Below are 21,865 nucleotides of genomic sequence, written 5' to 3' on the forward strand. Positions count from 1 at the left end.
CTTGAATAGACCAATAACAAGGACTGAAGTTGAGGCAGCAATTAATAGTCTACTAACCAAAAAAAGTCCAGGTCCAGATGGATTCACAGCTGAATTCTACCAGACATACAAAGAGGAGCTGGTACTATTCCTTCTGAAACCATTCCAAACAATCCAAAAAGAGGGAATCCTTCCCAAATCATTTTATGAGACCAACATCATCCTGATACCAAAAGCTGGCAGAGACTTAACAAAAAAAGAACACTTCGGGCCAATATCCATGATGAACATAGATGCAAAAATCTTCAATAAAATACTGGCAAACTGGTTGCAACAGCACATCAAAAAGCTTAACCATCATGATCAAGTAGGCTTCATTCCAGAGATGAAAGGCTGGTTCAACATACACAAATCTATAAATGTAATCCACCACACAAAGAGAACCAAAGACAAAAACCACATGATTATCTCAATAGATGCAGAGAAGGCCTTTGACAAAATTCAACAGCCTTTATGATAAAAACTCTCAATAAACTAGATATCGAAGGAACATATCTCAAAGCAATAAAAGCTATTTATGACAAACCTACAGCCAATATCTTACTGAATGGGCATAAACTGAAAGCATTCCCTTTGAAATCTGGCACTAGACAAGGATGCCCTCTCTCACCACTCCTGTTCAATATAGTATTGGAAGTTCTAGCCAGAGCAATTAGGCAAGAAAAAAAAAATAAAGGGTATTCAATTAGGAAAGCAGGAAGTCAAATTGTCTCTATTTGCGGATGACATGATTGTATATTTAGAAGACCCATTGTCTCAGCCCAAAATCTCCTGAAACTGATAGGCAACTTCAGCAAAGTCTCAGGATACAAAATCAATGTGCAGAAATCACAAGCATTCCTATATACCAATAATAGACTTAAGGACAGCCAAATCAAGAACAAACTGCCATTCACAATTGCTACAAAGAGAATGAAATACCTAGGAATACAACTAACAAGGAATGTAAAGGACCTCTTCAGGGAGAACTACAAACCACTGCTCAACGAAATAAGAGAGGACACAAACAGATGGAGAAACATTCCATGCTCATGGTTAGGAAGAATCAATATCGTGAAAATGTCCATACTGCCCAAAGTAATTTACAGATTCAACACTATCCCCATCAAGCTACTAATGACCTTCTTCTCGGAACTGGAAAAAACCACCTTAAACTTCATATGGAACCAAAAGAGAACCCACATAGCCAAGTCAATTCTAAGCAAAAAGAACAAAGCTGGAGGCATCACACTACTGGACTTCAAACTATACTTCAAGGCTACAGTAATCAAAACAGCATGGTACTGAGACCAAAACAAAGATATAGACCAATGAAACAGAACAGAGGCTCTGGAGGGGTACCACACATCTACCACTTCTACAACCATCTGATCTTTGACAAACCTGACAAAAACAAGCAATGGGGAAAGGATCTCTGTTTAATAAATGGTGTTGGGAAAACTGGTTAGCAATGTGCAGAAGGCAGAAACTGGACCCCTTCCTGACACCTTACACTAAAATTAACTACAGATGGATTAAAGACTTAAACATAAGACCTAACAGCATAAAAACCCTAGATGAAAACCTAGGCAAAACCATTCAGGACATAGGCATAGACAAGGACTTCATGACTAAAACACCAAAAGCATTGGCAACAAAAGCCAAAATAGACAAATGGGACCTAATTAAACTTCAGAGCTTCTGTACAGCAAAAGAAACAATCATTAGAGCAAACCGGCAACCAACAGAATGGGAAAAATTTTTTGCAATCTACCCATCTGACAAAGGGCTAATATCCAGAATCTACAAAGAACCAAAACAGATTTACAAGAAAAAAAACAAACAAACCCATCCAAAAGTGGGCGAAGGATATGAACAGACACTTTTCTAAAGAAGACATATATATATATATATATATATATAAAATAATAAATAAATAATAAAAAAAATAAAAACATAAAAATGTTTTTAAAAAGACATATATGAGGCCAACAAACGTGAAAAAATGCTCATCATCACTGATTATTAGAGAAATGTAAATCAAAAGCTGCATTGAGATACCACCTCATGCCAGTTAGAATGGCAATCATTAAAAAATCTGGAGACAGATGCTGGAGAGGATGTGGAGAAATAGGAACACTTTTACACTGTTGGTGGGAGTGTAAACTAGTTCAACCATTGTGGAAGACAGTATGTGGTGCTTCCTCAAGGACCTAGAAATAGAAATTGCATTTCAGCCAGCAATCCCATTATTGAGTATATATCCAAAGGATTACAAATCATTCTATTATAAAGACACATGCACACATATGTTCATTGTGGCACTGTTTACAATAGCAAAGACCTGGAACCAACCCAAATGCCCATCGATGGTAGACTGGGCAAGGAAAATGTGGTACATATACACCATGGAATATTATGCAGCCATAAAAAATGATGAGTTTGTGTCCTTTGTAGGGATATGGATGAACCTGGAAACCATAATTCTCAGCAAATTGACACAAGAACAGAAGATCAAACACTGCATGTTCTCACTCATAGGTGGGTGATGAACAATGGGAACACAGGGACACAGGAAGGGGAGCATCACACACTGGGGTCTGTTGGTAGGGCAAGGAAGGGACAGTGAGTGGATGGGGAGGTCGGGGAAGGATAACATGGGGAGAAATGCCAGATGTAGGTGATAGGGGGATGGAAGCAGCAAACCACATTGCCATGTGTGTACCTATGCAACAGTCCTGCATAATTTGCACATGTACCCCAGAACCTAAAGTACAATAAAAAATAAAAATAAAAATAATAAATAGGAGTGTTTCCATGGAACCAATTTGATCAGCTTTAGTAATTGGAGTTATTTTTCATTCAGTCATCCATCTAACTGAACATTATAATTTAAAAATTAAGTCAAACACATAGGCAAAACTCATGGTGTAAATTTTGATCCTCTTTTTCAAAAATGGGAAAGCATTCACATTTCACTAATAAGTGATTAGCATTCTTCTCTTCAAAGTCCTCAAGATGGAAGAAATTCCAGGAACTAAAAGGGTTAGCTGTATGAATCTTCATGTTAATATCCCACAACCCTCTCAACCCACCCTTACTCCTAGAATAATCTGGAAGAGGCTCACCTGAATGTTTCTGAGGTCGTTTTCAGAAATTCCAAACCCTGGGTCAGCCTCAGCATTGATCTGTTACAGAGGAAGGGTTCCTTTTGCTGTGGTAATAATCAACCAGTGTTTATAAGGCAAACATGATTCTTTCCCCCAAGGTGCAAAAGGGGAGACAAAAATAAAAGACATGTTTTTCACTGTCAAGGCTCAAAATCTGGTTACAGGACCAAATATTTCAATATGAAACATTTAAAAAGAAAGCACACACACACACACACACACACACACACACACACACAACCAAGGCAACGTGGATGCTGGGAGTAGGAAGCAGAAAGAGGTCAAGAGAAGCAGTGTTAGGGAACAAGGCTCCCACCCTTGTGCCTGGGACAACACAGTCTCTCCTCCCTTCAAGGCGGTGGCCTCTGCTCCTCCTCACCCACTCTAAGTACAAGGTGGAAGATGGTTTGTCACAGCTCCTGAGTTTACAAGTTTTCCTAGTATAAGCCCCAGATAGCAATTACAAACCCTAAGTCCAAATTCCTGGGAGAAGGAATCTGGTCAGTTCCTTTTGGGCTGGCTGTCGACCTTAGATCAAATTAGCTAAGTGATAGGAGTGGGTGTCACATAGTAAAAATCTCTAATGCCTGACAACCTAAACGAAAGAAGCTTAGGTCTAGAAGTAACAGTAGTACTTTATGATTTAAGAACTACTCCTGTTATTATTATTATTGCCCTTAGTCTGATTTCCCAAGGTCAGAATATCTAGACCCAAATTAATGTGAATAATTTACTAAATACTTTTAAAACATACCCTGAAACTCAGTAATTAAAACTTTTGAGTTTTCTGAATTCCTTCTCTCACCTATTCATGAACTTGTCTAAGCAAAAAGTTATTTAGATTTTTTTTAAATGGTGGGATTATTTAGGATCTGAAGCGTGGAACAGCTGCAGCAAGAAAGATTGAAATGGCTCGTGAAAATGGCAGTGTGTGTGTGTGTGTGTGTGTGTGTGTGTGTGTGTGTGTGTGTTGAGTTGAGGAAGGCAGAAAAGAAAAAGAAAAGTTACTATATATTTAGAGGTAAAAAAGTAGAATTAAACATTCCCATAGAAGGGATTCTGCTCTCCACATGGGTCCTCACCTTATGCACTAGAATTAGGTTCTAGGAACTAATCTAATACATCATTGGACCCTCGTTACAGACTGTTTATGTGTTGGGGTAGGAAAAGCTGGTGGCATGGAAACATTTGGACTCATCTATGTGGTTTGTTGGATGATCAGTTCTTGGATCTATCAGGTCTAATACTTGCCATACTTTTAAAATGCTCTCCGGAATATCAAAGCAATTGAATCATTTGCTCTGAGTCCAGTTTGATTATTTATGAATGATTTGGCAATTGTAAATAGCCACTATTTCATAGGAGTCTCTTAGGCCCTCTTGGATTAAGTAGAGGGAAACAAATGAAGGTCATGCGAAAGTTTCAAGACAGAAATTTTTAGTTTTCAAAATCTGAAATGGCAAGATTGCAAAGTGAAGCCATCATGGAATTGAAGTGCTCTAGAGAGAGGTTTAGGTAACCCAACTGAAAAAATTCAAACCCTTGCATTTGACGTTTCAAACTTTCAAGAGTCCAGTGTAGAATAACAGTTTATTCAACAGCTATTTGTTGAGCATCTACTGCATTTTTTTGAGTTGTCAGTCTCCTGGACTTTTTTTTAAACCCAAAGACTTTAACTTGGTAAAGCTTTGGAGATTTGTTTCTATAAACCATTTAGCTATAGAGCCATGAAGTAATATTTCTAATATGGCTATATGCCACATAACATTTCAGTCAATATGGTGGTGGTCCTATAAAACTGTAATGGATTTTTACTGCATCTTTTCTGTGGTTATGTATGTTTAGATACAAATACCTACCATTGTGTTACAGTTGCCTACAATATTCGGTATAGTAACATGCTGCACAGGTTTGTAGCCTGGGAGCTAATAGGCTAGATCATGTAGCCTACGTGTGTATAGGCTGCGCTGTTTAGGTTTGTGTAAGTGCCCTCTAAGATGTTTGCATAATGAAATTGTTTAATGATTTCTCAGGAGGTAAGCCCATCATTAAGCGACATGATTGTATATCCAAAATTGTATATACTAGTCTTTTAAACTAATGTCAATTTATTTTGATAATATAGCCTTAATTTTATTATATTTTGATAGTAATAAAAATGTAATCAGGTACGTACAATTTTTTAACTCAAAAGTTATTTATTTTTTTTTTTGGTGTTTTTAAGGAGCGACGAAAGTTTGGCCCCTTAGGATGGAATATTCCGTACGAATTCAATTCTGCTGACTTTTCAGCCAGCGTTCAGTTTATTCAGAATCACCTTGATGAATGCGATATTAAAAAAGTGAGTGAAATTGGGCCTTTTTTCCTATTTTTATTGCCCTTCTTAAATCAGGGTTCTATGGTCATTTTAAGTTCATGATATGGTGTGAATTTGCTGAGCCCCAGGGAGCCCCCTTTGAAGGCACTTCTTGTTCTAATCAGGTACCTGCTGGTGCAGCCTGTCCCTGTCCCCAGTACTCACATACCACGGAAGCTAAACTGTCCGTGATGAGACTCAGTGCGTTGCAAAATACTGCAGCCTTCCTCACCTTACACTCAGGGGCCACGGTGCACTTCTGGAGAAGGTGTGCCTTAGGCCAAGCTTCTCCTCACTGGTCCTACTCTTGCCTCCTCAGAAGTGAAGATGGTATCTGCCAGCCTGCAGGAAAGTTCTTTTTCATCTTAAGTCGCTTCTTAACTGCTCAGCTTATGCATAAGAATAACAATACTTTCTCGAAATGGTCACTAATCATCATATGACACGTTGCAGTTTTCAAAGTTCTCATATATGCAGGATCTCATTTTTATCTTCACAACTCTGTGAGAGTAATAAAAAAAGGAATTACTATTTATTTATGTATTACCCATTTTATTGATGAGGTAACAGACAAGAGAGACTAAGAGACTTCCTCAAGGTCACAGAGCAAAGAACTTAAACTCTGTTGTCCTTTCACACATATAAAGGGTTGGAAGTTAATGAGCCTTGTTAATGAGCCTCAGATCCTGTTTTCTTATCTGTAAAATGGCCATTGTTTCTGTGAGGAACAAATGAGTTAGTGTTTGTGGAAGCATAGTGCACAATGCATAATAAGGGCTCATTAAATATGACTCTCTACTGTCTGGTCTTCCTTCCCAGAGTAGGGCTTCAAGGTAATTAGAGATTCTGCAACCTCAGTGTGGGGATGGTAAGCCATGATGAGTGTTTACGCTAGAACCAAACTTTCATTTTTCCTTGAAATGACAAAGGGATATTAAATTAAAAGCATGGCAGTCTGATGAAAAGTTATATTCTATGTATTCATATTCTGTGGTCAGTTATCGTTTTGGTACATACAAATAATATTTACCTTGAAATAGTTGCTTTGAAAGGAAACCAGCTGAAAAATAAAATTTTAGCCAAGAAAAAGTAAACAAAAAGCAAAGATCCTTCTTTCTCCTATCCCAAATGTATCAAGGGTTTAAAAAAAGAAAACTACTAATATCTGTAATATATTGCTAGTTCACAAATTGCTATAGAAATGAATATTTTGATGTAGTTTTAGCACACAGAATGAGATGCAGAGGATGGCAGAGAATGACATTGTAGAAAAATCTTGTGGATAAATAATTTTCTTGTTGTTCTCTTAATGATTCCAGAAAATATATTACTAAGAAAGCGTATTAAAGCAATGATTACTTGAGTTTCCTTCTTTCTTCACTAAACACCACTTTTCCCCTCTGTAACAGCTTGGCAGTACTACAATGAGTATTATAGGTAATTATATCCCCAGAGTGAAAAATAGTCTTTTTTCCCTATTTTAAATAATACATGTACAATATACTTACCAGTGTTTAGTATTGTAGATTTTCTCTTGGTGAACAAACTGTGGTGGTTCCAGCCATGTAATAGTGAAAGTGTTATTAATATAAAATGATGAATAATTTTAAATGCGAGTCTAGTGAGTGCTTCCTTTTCCAGACCTTTCCTCTAGGGAAAGACCTGAAATGTTTATAATGATGCTTTTGGGTTGACAATGAATAATACTTTTTTACTTTTAATAAAGGGCGTATCATGGAATACGGTTCGGTACATGATCGGAGAAGTACAATATGGAGGCAGAGTGACAGATGACTTTGATAAACGTCTGCTTAATTGCTTTGCCAGAGTAAGTCAATTTAGAAAAAATAAAGGTTGGAAACACATTTCACTGTGTTTTCCAATTTTGTTGTTTGTACTAGGTCTGTGAAACTTAAGCATACAGCAGAGCTGCTGCAAAGAATTAGCCAAGAAACAAACACATGTGTGTGCATGCACACACACACGCACACACGCAAACACACACACACAAAACAACCAGCAATCACTTGTGGTACAGAGCAGAGCAATGGTCAGTTCTCGTTGGTCTAGAGCTCCTTTCCCGTGTAGATGAAACTGCTAGTGCCCAGGGCCTCTCCCCAACCGCCCCTCCTCTATATTCCCCATTCCTGTGCACCTCACTTGTGAGGAAACACTGGCCATCATTTCTATGCCTCTTCCTCTGAGTGAAGGCCTCATTGTGACTTCAAGCCCCCAAATAAGTGATTGGGGGATTAATCATAATTTGAGTTTTCTCATCTCTTCTATTAGATTGGACAACTGAAAATTGAGGAAGTGTTCGCTTTTTCTCTGTGCCAAGTGAAATCCACATATAACCTGCTGATAAACATTTTCTAGAGAAAATTATTTCTTAGCAATTGTGGCTTTCACATCAAGGATGAATATAATAAATAACACCTACCAGACTCAAACTCTTCTTAAAATTTTTTACATTTTAGAGAAATAATAGACAACACACGACTGGAAAAAAATCAGATGTATTTTATGGTTATTAAATTCTTTATGTTGGGACCTATACCGGTAATTCTCTGCTTAAATGATCTTTTTTTCTTGATAAAATTAAAGCCTCAACAACAAAGCACGAGCTTTGGGAGTATTTCGATAAGCTGGGGATTGACCAGAAAACTGAGTTTTAACCTTTACATGTTCTAGCAAGTTTTTCTTTAAGCTATATATGGAGAACTGTGGAAAATAATAAGTGTTGGTAAGGATGTGTGGAGGTAGGAGCCCTGCTGCTGGGAGGTCAAATGGACACGGACCTCCTGGAAAGCAGTCCAGTAATACTGACACTAGGTATCCCAGGTAGGTATATCCCAGGACAAAATGTCCTGGGATATACCTACCTGGGATACCTAGTTTGTACAAATGGACATGTACAAAAATATTCATGCAGCATTGTATATGGAGCTGAAGGCAAGCATCATGGATTGTCTTCCTGGAAACAGAGGTGTTGATTTGCATCAAGTGCCTCCTCCCCTCCCTTCCTCCCAGACATGACCTTGGCTGAGGCAGCTCCCTCCCACTAGGGCAGTTCCTGGGGAGGGACAATGCCGTAAGCCCACAGTAGCCAATACTCCAGACAGCAGAGAGAGTGAGTACCTGCTCCTGAATGAGGATTAGGTGGGACATCACAGCATTCACTACAAAAACCTAAGACTCCTAAGAGAATAGGTAAGATGTGGTGGGTGAGCACCATGGCACACTATTGCTCACCCCGTGGGGTGCAGCCTGGTGGTCATAGTCATATTAAGTGTGTGATATGACTATCTTCTGAACCAGAATCCTCCTCCTGAGTATATGTCCCAGAGAAATTCTCAGAATGTACAAAGAGATTATTCATAGCATTGTTGGTGGTAGTGGGAAGTTGAAGGCAACTTAGGTATCCATCATGGGGAAATAGAGAAGTTACCTATTGTAGAGGCCTATGGTGGTTTACAATGCAGCAGTTGGAAGGATTGTCATCTATATGACATTATGCATACATCTTACAAATAGTGGTGAATGTAGAGCTTTAAAAAAAATAAAATGACATCTGTCAAGGAATATATGCCTAGTTCACAAGGATTAAATACATGTTCAAGGACATATATCAAGTACACTTAAATAGATGCCCTCAGAGGGAAAAGGAGACAGTGAGTGGATATCAGAACAGAATGGGGGTAAACTTAAAATAAAAGGGGCCTTGGCCGGGCGCAGTGGCTCACACCTATAATTCCAGCACTTTGGGAGGCCGAGGAGGGTGGATCACGAGGTCAAGAGATCGAGACCATTCTGGTCAACATGGTGAAAACTTGTCTCTAACTAAAAAAAAAAAAAATACAAAAATAAGCTGGGCATGGTGGTGCGTGCCTGTAGTCCCAGCTACTCAGGAGGCTGAGGCAGGAGAATTGCTTGAACCCAGGAGGCAGAGGTTGTGGTGAGCCGAGATTGCACCATTGCATTCCAGCCTGGGCAACAAAAGCGAAACTCTGTCTCAAAAAATAAATAAATAAATAAATAAATAAATAAACAATAAAAAATAAAAGGGGCCTAGATTCGTAAACCTAATAAACTCAGGAGTGTGAGAAATTCATCTCTGTATTTGAGATTCAAAGGAGAAAAGAACAATGTGTTAATAAGTATACTTTGTTAGAATAATTGTAAAAGTACCTAAAATTGGAGTTTTAGCAGTGGAGTGTAAGTTGTGGTTAGCTTCAGAATTGGTTCATCAGTAGAATGCTGATGGGATCGAGTGCATGGGTGAAAGAAGAGGGGAGTCAGGGTCACCCCTCGTTTTGACTTAAGCCACTGGATGCAAAATAGGACTATATAGAGAAGAGGAAGGACTGCAGCAGAAATGAGTTTTAGTGGCTAGGGCTGGAAATTAAGAGTTCAGTTTTGATCACATAACATTTGAGATTTCTATTAGACATCCAAATCAAGTTGTCTAAGACTGTAACTGCCTTGAGTGCAGGGACTTTGTCTTGTTACATCAGTGCCAAACTGAGCACCAGAAACAGAGCCCAACACTTGTCAGTGCTCAATAAATATTTGTTGAATAAAAGAACAAATGCATGAATGCAGGTGAACAAGGCAGCTGGATTTACAGATTTGGAGGTCCTGGTGGAGCTCAAGCATGGATATAAGGTTCTGGAATTCTTCAGCATGTAGACAGTGACAACAGAAAGTTGTTGTGTTGGTCCAGAGCTTCCAGGGAAATGTCTGAGCCAGGAGCATGGGGAGGGGGAGGAAGAAGTGCAGCTCTCAGCCTGCTCCACCTTCAAGATATCAAACAGGGGGATTCCCCTCTCTGACCTCTCTCCTGCCTTTCTTCCTCTTCTACTTCTTCCCTATACCCTGACATTTGGCATTTCGGACAACAGAGGACTAGTTAGCTGACCACAACCCCCTCCTAGAAGCCCAAGATTCTCTGTCCTCTGGGCCTGGGTTGTGCAGACTTCCTGATCTAAAAGCACAGGGTTCCATATTCAGGCCCCAGTTCACTGGGGCTGTTCCCAAGGAACAGCAGCTCTCTCCCCACCTGAGTTATGTTACTCCCTTCTATCATCTGATTCTGGTTTCTCTGGACTCCATTCTCAGCAACTGGTGCCTGAAGTCAAAAGTTCATCCTACCATTTTTCTATTCATTTGCCCCTGAGCAGCTTCTGTGGGCTCATTTCCTCCCTATCTCAGGACTTCCCAAAGAGTAGCACAACGTTCAGTAGCTTCAATTCTCTGACTGTCGGCCACCCCACTTCCTTATCCCACTGAATCTTCTCTTTGCCCTACATCATCTCCAGCCTTCTGTCTCACTTGTTGCTTTCCCTCACTCATTCCTTTGTCTAGCTTGGACCTGTTGCAGATGGTCGTCAAAAACTGGAGGTGAGCTTGGATCTTTGGCCCTAAGGACATGAGCTTACCACATGAACCTGGCTGCAGCAACCCTCTCGAGAAAGGCTGCATAAAAGCCCCACAGCCCCCACACCCTGCCTTCACCTATTTGATCTCATCCTCAGCCCGAGGCTTGCCTTCTGGCCAGCTACCTGCCTGCACTGCCTCCATTTTATCCCAGCCATGTAATCCAGAGTTGCCCATGGGAGAAGCAGTTCCACTGTAAACTCGTGTCTGCACATGGCGTCCTCTGTCCCTCTGACTTTCAATTTAGGGCTTGTCTTTGAACCTTGTTTTCTCCGTTCTCAGCCTCTTACAGAGTCTCTCTGCCAAAACCAACAATTGCAGAACTATATTGGGTGTTCGTGGAGGATGACAGCTCACAGAGTAGTTCCATGTAGATTTCATATTTTGACTTTGCCCCAAAATAGCCTCCAAATTTGGTGAAACTCAGCTATTTATGTATATATAAAGTGCTGGGAAAACAGGAAGAAACTTCATTTTGCTTTTACACATACATGTCATCTGGCAACACAAAATTCAGTGTGGTCATTTGCTGTCTGTGTGTTGTGGACCCATGGCCCTGTCCCCTTAGGGTGTCTTCCTGCAATTTAAGTCATCCACATCGTGAAAAATCTAATACTTTTAAGTAATGACCAGGCTCATAACACTGTTCTCTTTAATAACTTTCAACTACTCTCCATTTCTTGAATTAATCACCAGTCCTCACCCTGACATCAACAGTCATCCATGATATGACCTCACCTCACCTCACCTTTCCTGTCCTATCTCTTATGACTACCTTTTGTCCACCCTATAGTTTATTATTCCCTTAACTTGCTTCTCATTTTTGCATCAGTTGTTCTATACCTTTGCTTATGTGGCCTCCCCATTCCAAGTTGTCCTGTCAAAATTTTCTCCTTCAAGGTTTACCTCCTTATCTCCAAAAATCAACTCCTTGAGAAGGCCTCATCTGACATCCGCCTGGCTGTTCTTTGTTCCTGCCATAAACCTCCTTAGTATTTTGCTTATTTTTATTTCCTTCTGGCTCTTGCCTTAGTGCACTTTGTATTGTGACTATTAAGTAAATGACTTATCCCTCCACTGGGTTACAAGCTCCTTGAAAGAAAGGGCTGTTTGTCTCTTATCTTTGCATTCTGTTCTGGTGCTAAGCTCAGCCTGCTCGTACATAGGAGATGAATAGGATAAAACAGAGAGAGAATCAGTACACAGGGTATTTCAGGGCAATCCCTGGATCTAAAAAGAGCTGGAAGAAGGAGGTAGGGGGAAGGTACTAGAGAACATGTGACCAACCAGGGTAAGGCACCGTCCCTCTTTCACGTCAAATGCTCCTAGTCATTCAGACATCACGCCTGCATTTCCACTCTTCCTGTCTTACTATTATTTCCTTCCCCACTGGGGGAAGGAAAATTGCTTTGCCTCAAATCTGGCTCATAGGCATTTAGCATCATTTTTTTTTTCCTTTCTCAGAGTAAATCTATTCACACCAACCATATATTTGTTCTCTCACTGTTTTGTTAAAGATAATCAATTCATATGGAATAAGAAAGGGATGTCTTAAGGCGAACAGCAAGGCAGTTGAATACATTTACTTCTTGTGGACAGGGGCATAATTAGCAAAGGAAGCTCTTTAGCTCAGGGTGGGAGGGGAGATGCTAGCATGGATTTCTCCTGGCCATGTGCTGGTGCTCAGTGCTGTGTGAGTGAAACTGTTCACAAGCACAGCCTCCTGGTATGAGCCCCACATGGGGGAGAAGTGGGCTGATGAAAATGCTCAGATACTCTCTTGTGTGGGGGGGTATTGCCTCACAGACTTTGTGGTATGTTCCTACTCCTCTTCTAAAGGAATTGAGAGTTGTCGAATGACTCAAGTAGAGAATGGGCTTGTAGAGTTGCTCTCTTGTCCTTACTCTTAGCGAATGCCTTCTTTGGTGTTAAACAGAGGCCAGGTCGGATTGTGTTCTGGCCTCTCTCTTTTCTACATATATGTGCTAATTATTCTATCAGTGGTATTGTTAAAGCGCTCTTAAAGTCAATATTGAAAACTCTATTAAAATGGAAATAAGGTGGCCCCCCTCTCCTTTCTTGTAGCAGTTTTCATTTAGATGCTCATCAATTTTATTTCTTTTATTTTCTCTCACATACAGGTCTGGTTCAGTGAGAAGATGTTTGAACCGTCATTCTGCTTTTATACTGGATATAAAATCCCCGTATGCAAAACCTTAGACCAGTATTTTGAATACATCCAGTCACTGCCTTCCCTAGATAACCCTGAAGTCTTTGGGCTTCACCCTAATGCTGATATCACGTAAGTCACTGGCATTTTTTAATTTGAAGGGGTCATTTGTAACTCAGTCTGGCAAAAACAGTGCATTTCATTTTCTCTCCTAATCTCTCTCCTTTTTTTACTTTCTGTGAAAAGTAGTGTCGCTTCCTGTCTCCCAATTACAACTTTGTCATATCTTGGGCTGCCCTCCTCTCACTAAATCCTGATGCTCCAGTGTTTCTGACAATGTTAAACTCTAATTTATGCATTGATTATTTCTCCTCTATCATGTCATAAAACCGGTTGGTGTTAGTGGTAGCGATGCTCTCCACCGACAGGAGAGTGGTCTGCGAGCTCCTCTTGTCTTTCTTCAAAAACTCATTAAGAATATAATGCTCATAAATAGAATCTAAAAAGCCAGGCAAGAACAGATGGGAGGGTAAAGAATCGTATTTCTGCCTGATCCTCTCCCTCATGGCCCCTCTCCCTCACTTGCTCATCTGCATCCATCTGTCATGCACTGCTCATGGTGGGCACGGTGCAGTAAGCACTTAGCACCCGACACAGATGCACAGCCCCGGGAGGAAAGAGTGGAGGGGCTCAGCTCTTCATGAGGTCGCTGCTCATCACCCCTAGAGAAGAAATGCACCCCAGTTCCAAGCCCCTTGGGATGAGGTATCACTCCTTCTCTCTTTAGAGATCCCTACCAGAAAGTAAGACTGCCCACAGGGAGGGTTTGAGAAACCCAAGCGCCTGAATTGGAATCCTTTGGAATGGACCACATTTCCTCTGCAGCCCACTGATGAAAAGCTACAAGGTTTACATTCAGGAAAATGGTTTCAGGAAATGGAAGAAACCAGGGCTTCTCTGGCAGATTCTAAGCTAAGAATACCCTAAGAGTGGGGCAATCCTCTCTCCTAGTCCCTGGCCTACTGTTGTAACTTTAATAATTCTCTGGGTTTGGACATGGACATTTTCCTGACCTTGCCAGATTTTGAGGGCAAAATGCTCCATTTTGCCCCTCAAAGACCGACAGTGACCTACATAGATGACCTACAAAACTAAATGATGCCACTGCCCTCTACCTCCCCACCCTGGCTCTTTCAGTCCTCTCCCTCCGTCATGCCCTCTCAGCTCCTGTTACTCAGGCCAGACAGCTTCCTGTTACTCAGACAGGCCAGACTGCCTGTCACAGGATACTTGCACTTCCTGGAACCTCTCGCCCTCTAGATGTCACTTTGGCTCACCCTTTTACCTCTTCTGGTCTTTGCTTAGATGTTGCCTTTTCAATGATCCCTTCCCTGGCTGTGCTATTTAAAGACTGCAATCCATTCCCCAAACCCTGCCCAAGACCCTGTCCTCCTGGTCTGCTCTTCTTTATAGTTTGTATCAGCCACTGACATACTCTACACTTTAATTATTGATTTGTTATTGTCCAGCAACCACCACGAAACCCTAAGTTTCACTAGGTCTGAAACTTTTATGTGTTTTCACTGCTGCATCCCTTGTGCTACAGCAGTGCCTGGTGCTCAGGAAGTGCCGCTAAATTCTTCTAGAGTGTGAAGGATGTGATCAACGAGGAGAGTCCATAGAAAGATGCTACAAGTTCACTTGAGTGGGCAGAGAAACAACTGATAAGTCTTAATCCACTTGAAAGTTTGTGACTGAAAATGTTCTCATATGAGGACTCTCAACTTTGATTCCATCCTTGACAAGAGACTGGGGAGTTGTGAGAGCTGGTTCCCGGAGGATTCCACCAAGATGAAACCATCTCATCCTCACCCAGAGTGATGGCGCATCTATGTCTTGTTCACTGCAGGCTTTTTCTCTCACTAGCTCAAAAGAAAGGTGAACCAGGGCTAGAAAAGGTCCAGAGCAGTACAACTCAAATGCAAATGAGATTGGAGACAAAGACAAACTATTTTTTCCTTAGCTTTCATTTGGAATGATTACAAACTCTCAGAAAAGTTGCACGTACAGTAAACATCCACACCCTCCACCGAGATCCAACAATTTTTAACATTTTGATCCATTTGCTTTTTCTCCTTCTCTGTTCATATCTCTATATGTTTATGTATCTACAGCTGTATCTATCTATAATCACACATATTTCTGTGTGTGAGTGCTTGTATGCCCTCTCAGTGGATAGAGCTAGGAAGCATGTATTTTTTTTTTAAAACATCATGAGTTAATACAAATAACTCCAATTCCAATTGTATACCTCAAGGTTCTTCTTTGTCTTCCCCATTCCATATAGATTATCTCTTTTCTCCCACTGTAAAAACTCTGGTTCCCGGCAACCTCAATATATGTATTCCTTTATTTGCAATTACTATACCAATACCACTACCAGCAACAAACCTGTTAAGTAGAGGTCAAGATTTCTTTGCAGTTCTTTTTGTCTGTAGGATATATTCCACTAAGTAGACAGAGTACTGTGTTCAAAAGTTAGTTGGATTAATGATGTTTTCCTGTGTGGTTATGCTATCAATTGATATATAGTTGTGTTTATTTGTTTCTGTTTGTATTACATTTAAGGGTTTCCTCCCCGTATTTGCTATAGTTTTGAGTATGTAAAATATGAACGTGGTTCCGAAGTTACACCTCCATAGCAAGTTGTTCTTAGAGAAGTCTCAGACCCTTTCAACCATTTCCCCCTTCTTTTATGGGTAGCCAAATACAGTTTTTGGTTTATTGTCCCTGTGTTTATTTTTGCATGTACATACATATATACATATTTTTATTACTCTTTCTTTCTTATACAAAGTTGCCATATTATATCTATTATATCGTGTCTTGCTTTTTTCACTTAACAATGTATCCTGTAAATCACTTCGCATCAGGTCATAGGTGTATCTTCCGCATTATTTTTTACAGCTGCATGCCGCTTGTGCAGCCCTTTGCCTCTGGATGGCCATTTAGGTTGCTTCCAATATTTTGCTATCTCAAATAACTCTTCAATTAATAACTTTATGCTTTTGGACTCTCATACTATTAGACATGTATTTTCAGGGCTAATTGTTATGGGTGAGATTGCCAAATCAAGATTTAGTGAATATTGCCAAATTCCCTTATATAGGGTTACACTGTTTTGTACTTTTACTTGCAGTCTGTGAGAGTGCCTGTTTCTTCAGAATTTCGTCAACAGAGCACGGATGAGGCATTCGAATATTCACCAATACGACAGTGACAAATGTTATCTCAGCATAGTTTTAGGCCACTTCTCCTATTTTGAGTGAAATTTAGAAAATTTTCATATACTTAAGAGGTGTTTATATGTAGTGTGTCCATTTCTTTCCAATAGGGTTTTTATTCTTTTTATTTAACTTTAGGACTCATTTATACGTTAGGGATAGCAACCCTTTGTTTGTGATATGCATTGCAAATACGTTTCTCAGTTTATTTCCGCTTTGCTTGTGATTTTCCCCCTATTGATCAGGTAGAAGTGTTACTGTTGTTTTATTTTTATGCAGTCAAATCTATGCCTACATAAATTATTTTCTTGCTGTTGTTACATCTGGAATTTTAGTAATAGTAAGAAAGTTTTTTCTCACATGAAGGTATAAAGGAATTATCTACATTTTATTTTAGTGCTTGCGTAGTTTCTTTTTTACATTTAGTTATTTTACCCATTTGGAATTTATTGTGGCATAAGTATGGATGAAATTATTTTTCCAAGTAGCAATCCAGTTATCCTATCACCAGTGATTTTATTATTATTACTATTATTTTGAGATGGAGTCATCTTCTGTTGCCCAGGCTGGAGTGCCGTGGCATGATCTCAGCTCACTGCAACCTCCAGCTCCTGGATTCAAGTGATTCTCCTGCCTCAGCCTCCTGAGCAGCTGGGATTACAGGCACACGTCACCACGCCCAGCTAATTTTTGTATTTTTAGTAGTGATGGGGTTTCACTGTGTTGGCCAGGGTGCTCTTGAACTCATGACCTCAGGTGATCTACCAGCCTTGACCTCCTGCTTCCTTTAGCATAGAATTTCCTTCATAGGTACTTGGGTCCATTTCTGGGCTTTCTATTCTGTTTTCCTTTCTACTTTGTAGCAATCTGTTTTAAATTTAGCTCTGTCTGGTAGTTTTATAGTCTCCCCTCAATGCTCTTTTTTTTCTGAGCTTGTCCTAGCTATTGCTGCATGTGTATTTTTCTCTTGTTGTCAGAAATTGGTGTTGAATTTTGTAGAATACCTTTCAACATTTATGGAAATAATCACATGATTTTCCCCAAACACGTAAAAAGTTGGTGAATTATATTAATAGATTTCCTAACTCAAATTTTCTACAGATAATTTGAGATTAATACCACTTAGCTCTGATGTATTATTCCTCTCTTAATGTGGTGATAGGCTCTGTTAATGGTTCATTGGGGAATTCTGCATTGATATTCATATATAAGGGTGGCCTAGAGTTTTCTGTGGCATCTTTATCAAGTTTAATTACTCATCAATGTTATATTTGCTTTGTAAAAATTTGGAAGTTTTGCCAGGCATGGTGGCTTATGCCTGTAATCCCAGCACTTTGGGAGGCTGAAGCGGGCAGATCACTTGAGGTCAGGAGTTCGAGAACAGCCTGGCCAACATAGTGAAACCCCGTCTCGACAAAAAAAAAAATAATAATAATAAAATTAGCCAGTGTGGTGATGTGCACCTGTAGTCCCAGCTACTCCAGAGGCTGAGGCACCAGAATTGTTTGAACACGGGAGGCGGAGGTTGCAGTGAGACAAGATTGCACCACTGCACTCCAGTGTGGGCGACAGAGTGAGACTCTATCTTGGAAACAAAACAAAACAAAAAATTGGAAGTTTTTCTAAGCTCTGGAACAATTTATATAATACTCGATACTTTAAAGTTTGGTAGAATTCTCCCATGAAACCATCTGGGCTCAGTGCTAGCTCTTTGATATCTTTCGTATTTCTCTGTCACCACTGCAGTCAATATTTTGTCAACTGCATTCTCCTAGGAATTTGTTTCATCTAGGTTTTCATATTTATTTTCACAAGGCATGCAAAATAGTCTTCAATCTGCTCTAATAAGCAGGACTCGGTACAATGTGGTAAAGAGTAAAATCACTTTTTCCTTACCCTATAGTGAGTCCAAACTCTAGCTCTGTAGACCTTGGTCTGAAATATGATGACTGCTTGAAGCCACTCTGGTGCCTCTCCAAAAGAAATGTACTAGCCTTCTTAATTTAATCTATCAGGGCAGCTCTGTTCAACTGTTTCACTATGGTGTTGCCAACACATCTCAGAGGAACCATTGAGAAACAGTGGTTATAGTGTTATATGATGGTTGTACTTACTTATTACTAAGAAGGAACTTAGTATTGACACAGATGAACACCACACCAGAGCCAGGGGCTCCTCTTCAAAGGGTTTTCCTGCTGTCGGGCTCAGCAGGTTCTCAGTCCTCAGTGGCAAAATCACATTGTGACAGAGTAACAACATATGTTACAAAATGCAAATGGCTGCAAAGCATGACTTTAATAGCATCAGCCTTCAGTGTATGGTCCAGATCGCAGTGTGATCTAGTATCTCTCATGCTTTAAAGAGCCTCCCCTTCTCATGCCTATAAATCTGCGGCTATGTTCTACTCACATTTTAACTTCTTTTATAGTCATTTCCACCTTCACTCCTGAGTAGAGCTCATCTGTGCCAATGGCCTTTAAAACATCAGTATGCCAGCTGGGCGCAGTGGCTCATGCCTGTAATCCCAGCACTTTGGGAGGCCGAGGTGGGTAGGTCACCTAAAAATTAGTGGGGCATGGTGGTGCATGGCTGTAATCCCAGCTACTCAGGAGGCTGAGACAGGAGAATTGCTTGAACCTGGAAGGCTGAGGTTGTGGTGAGCTAAGATTCTGTTATTGTACTCTAGCCTGGGCAACAAGAGTGAAACTCTATCTCAAAAAAACAAAAATCAGCATGCTACATGTATGTTGTCTAGACCTTTCCTCTGTGCTCCACAGTTATTTATACAATTTCTATTTGACATCTACTAGCGTGTCTTTCAGACAGCTTGACCTTTAAAAGCCCCAAGCTGAATCCCTTATTCCCTCTGCTTCTCCTCCATCTCAATGGCTTCCCACGGCGCTTAGAATAAAAGATGATAAGCTCTCTGCCATCATTGACAAGGCTCTTCTCTCCACCTCATGTAAAGCATCCATGGTGCCTAATCAACACCTAGGTACCCTGTGGGTAAGTCCAGGTGTGTGAGGATGCAGGCCTAGAATAGAGATGATCATGGTGGGGAGCGAAGCTGCAGGACAGGTCTCAAGTGGGGACTGATAGGACTTAGTGAATGCAGAGCAATGGCTGAGAACCTTCTCCTGTAGCTGTTATCCATTTCTTGCTGTGAACTGGTGGCTTAGAGAGGGCACAGAAAACCTTCTGTGTTTTCACAAGTCTCTCTTTACAGCTCTGTCCAGATGCCCACATGGTATCTCTGGCATGGATGCTGTGGGATGCCATAAGCGAGCGTCTCCCAAAATAGTGCCAGGATCTTGCAATCTTTCACCACACTAGTGAGGTCAAGTAGAAAGCCCTGGACTCTTGCCTACAATGGGGGATTGTATCCACTAGAGGCAACTGGCAGGTTTGTAAGACCTGTGGTCCTCTGATTTCTCTTCATCCTTAACTTCCCATATGGTTTGGCCTTGGGTCTCCCCCACCTACCCTGCTCTCCTTTCCCCAGTATGTCTTAGCCCATTTCTGGTTCCTGCTCAGGCAGTCGGCTCTGTTCTGCAACTTTGTGTTTGGTAATTTTCTTGGTCTCTGAGTACGCCTTGTCCTAGGTTTGATTATTCTTTCCTCTGTCTCTGAAACATCTGGTGGATGAAATCCTGGCAAGTGAGCTTGCCTTCTTGGAAGGCTTCGCTATGCCCCTTGCAGTTCCCCCACCAGCCACCAGGAAGCAGTAAACTGTAACAGATGAAGCATCCCAGCTGAAACCCACCCAGCTCCAGCAAGATGTAACTTTCCAACCTCTGAGTGAATTGAAAGAAGTAGTCAAAGATGCCCCTGACATTGCTTGTCTGGGAGCTGAGGTAGTGGAGGAGTTGGAAACAGGAGTATGTTAGAGGAGAAGTTACAGAGCCATGTTGGGGGTGTGTTGAGCTGGGAAAGAACATGGAATGTATCTGAATGGGGTAAGAAATATGGACCGGAGTCCCGGTGAAAGATTTGAATGCCTGTGTGCAGAGATAACACCGTCAGCCATGAGAGAGGACTCTCTAAGATATGCTGGCTAAGTGTGTGAATGTCCCCAGCCAGAGGAATCATTACTTTATCTGACCATCCATGCTGTTCAACAGTATTCTTGATTCTTTTTTTTTTTTTTCTTAAGACAGTCTCACTCTGTTGCCCAAGCTGGAGTGCAGTGGTACGATCTTGGCTCACTGCAATCTCCGCCTCCCAGGCTGAAGTGTTTCTCCTGCCTCAGCCTCCTGAGTAGATATTACCGGCACATGCCATCATGCCTGGCTAATTTTTGTATTTTTAGTAGAGACAGGGTTTCGCCATGTTGGCCAGGCTGGTCCTCAAGTGATCCACCCGCCTTGGCTTCCCAAAGTGCTGGGATTACAGACATGAGCCACCATGCCTGGCCATCAATGATAGGCTATAATTGGGCCATGATGGAGCACTCAATGCCCCCTGTTTATTGGAATCTTCACTCTGAAGTTCGCATCCATAGATTTTAGACAAGAGGGAGATTTGGGAAGAGGGAACCACAAGTCTCTCTCCTCAGTCCTTGCTTAAGAATGCAGAATCTCTGAAGTGGAGGGGGAAATCAAGGTGAATAAATGCTTTAAAATGAGTAAAATCTCTCCCAAGAGTTTAGATATCATAGTGATAGGAACCATGAAAACACACAGCTTATTCACATTTTATAATGTAGATTTATAAGGTACCAAAGACACTGCAAATTAACTCTCTCAATGTCAAAAGGATTGCTTACTTTCACTCTTTTTCTCATCAGTAGTTATACATGTCTCTTTACCTTCTGGAATGTATCAAATGCCTTATTACAACTTTTATATTCATTTCTATGCAGTACAAACTGACATATATCCTTTGAGTATTTGCTGACACTTTTGAGATTTAGATTTTTAAAAAAATGTATGCTCATTGATATTTCATGTGCAAAGATGTATGTAAATCTCAGCTGCTTTGGATATTACAGTGCACTAATATCTCATTAGGCAGTTGTTTATTTCATAGACAGCTCTGTTTTTCAGTTGCTTCACATTTCTATTATCCATGACCCTGACTTCCCACAACCACTAAGCTACAAGGGCAATCTGATCTTCTTTCCATATTTACTCTAAAGAGAAATTTTCTTCAAGAAATAACTTAGAACCAAACCTCAAGGATTCTTACAGTTCTTGTTCTTCATCTCAGAGCATTTATGAGGACTGTTCTCCTGAAAGCCCTTGGGCTTTTGTGGCATATAGAGAGATTTGCAATTCTCTATTATAGCTAGCTAGCTAGGCTTCTGCCTTTCATATCTTTGCAAACATAAAATCATATTGTGGAAAAAGAAATGTGAGTTGTTGAGTTCTGGAATACCAGGGAATGACATTCTGTGCATAATAAAATGTGTGTTGGGGAGAGCTTGGCTAGC

At 40.6% G+C, this 21,865-nt stretch overlaps 1 protein-coding gene across 1 annotated transcript in view; it reads left to right on the plus strand.

Moving 5' to 3' along the window:
• Positions 1 to 21,865, plus strand: part of DNAH8 (dynein axonemal heavy chain 8) — a 353,446-nt gene that overhangs the window by 298,198 nt on the left and 33,383 nt on the right. Inside the window, exons 85-87 of the mRNA XM_032253336.1 lie at positions 5,413 to 5,529; positions 7,271 to 7,372; positions 13,122 to 13,282. Coding sequence (XP_032109227.1) covers positions 5,413 to 5,529; positions 7,271 to 7,372; positions 13,122 to 13,282 — 380 coding nt within the window. The remainder of the gene's footprint in view (positions 1 to 5,412; positions 5,530 to 7,270; positions 7,373 to 13,121; positions 13,283 to 21,865) is intronic.

The sequence above is a fragment of the Sapajus apella genome, unplaced genomic scaffold (genome assembly GCF_009761245.1).
Source record: "Sapajus apella isolate SASKATOON/1434 unplaced genomic scaffold, GSC_monkey_1.0 scaffold83, whole genome shotgun sequence".
In the NCBI taxonomy this organism is placed as follows: Eukaryota; Metazoa; Chordata; class Mammalia; order Primates; family Cebidae; genus Sapajus; species Sapajus apella.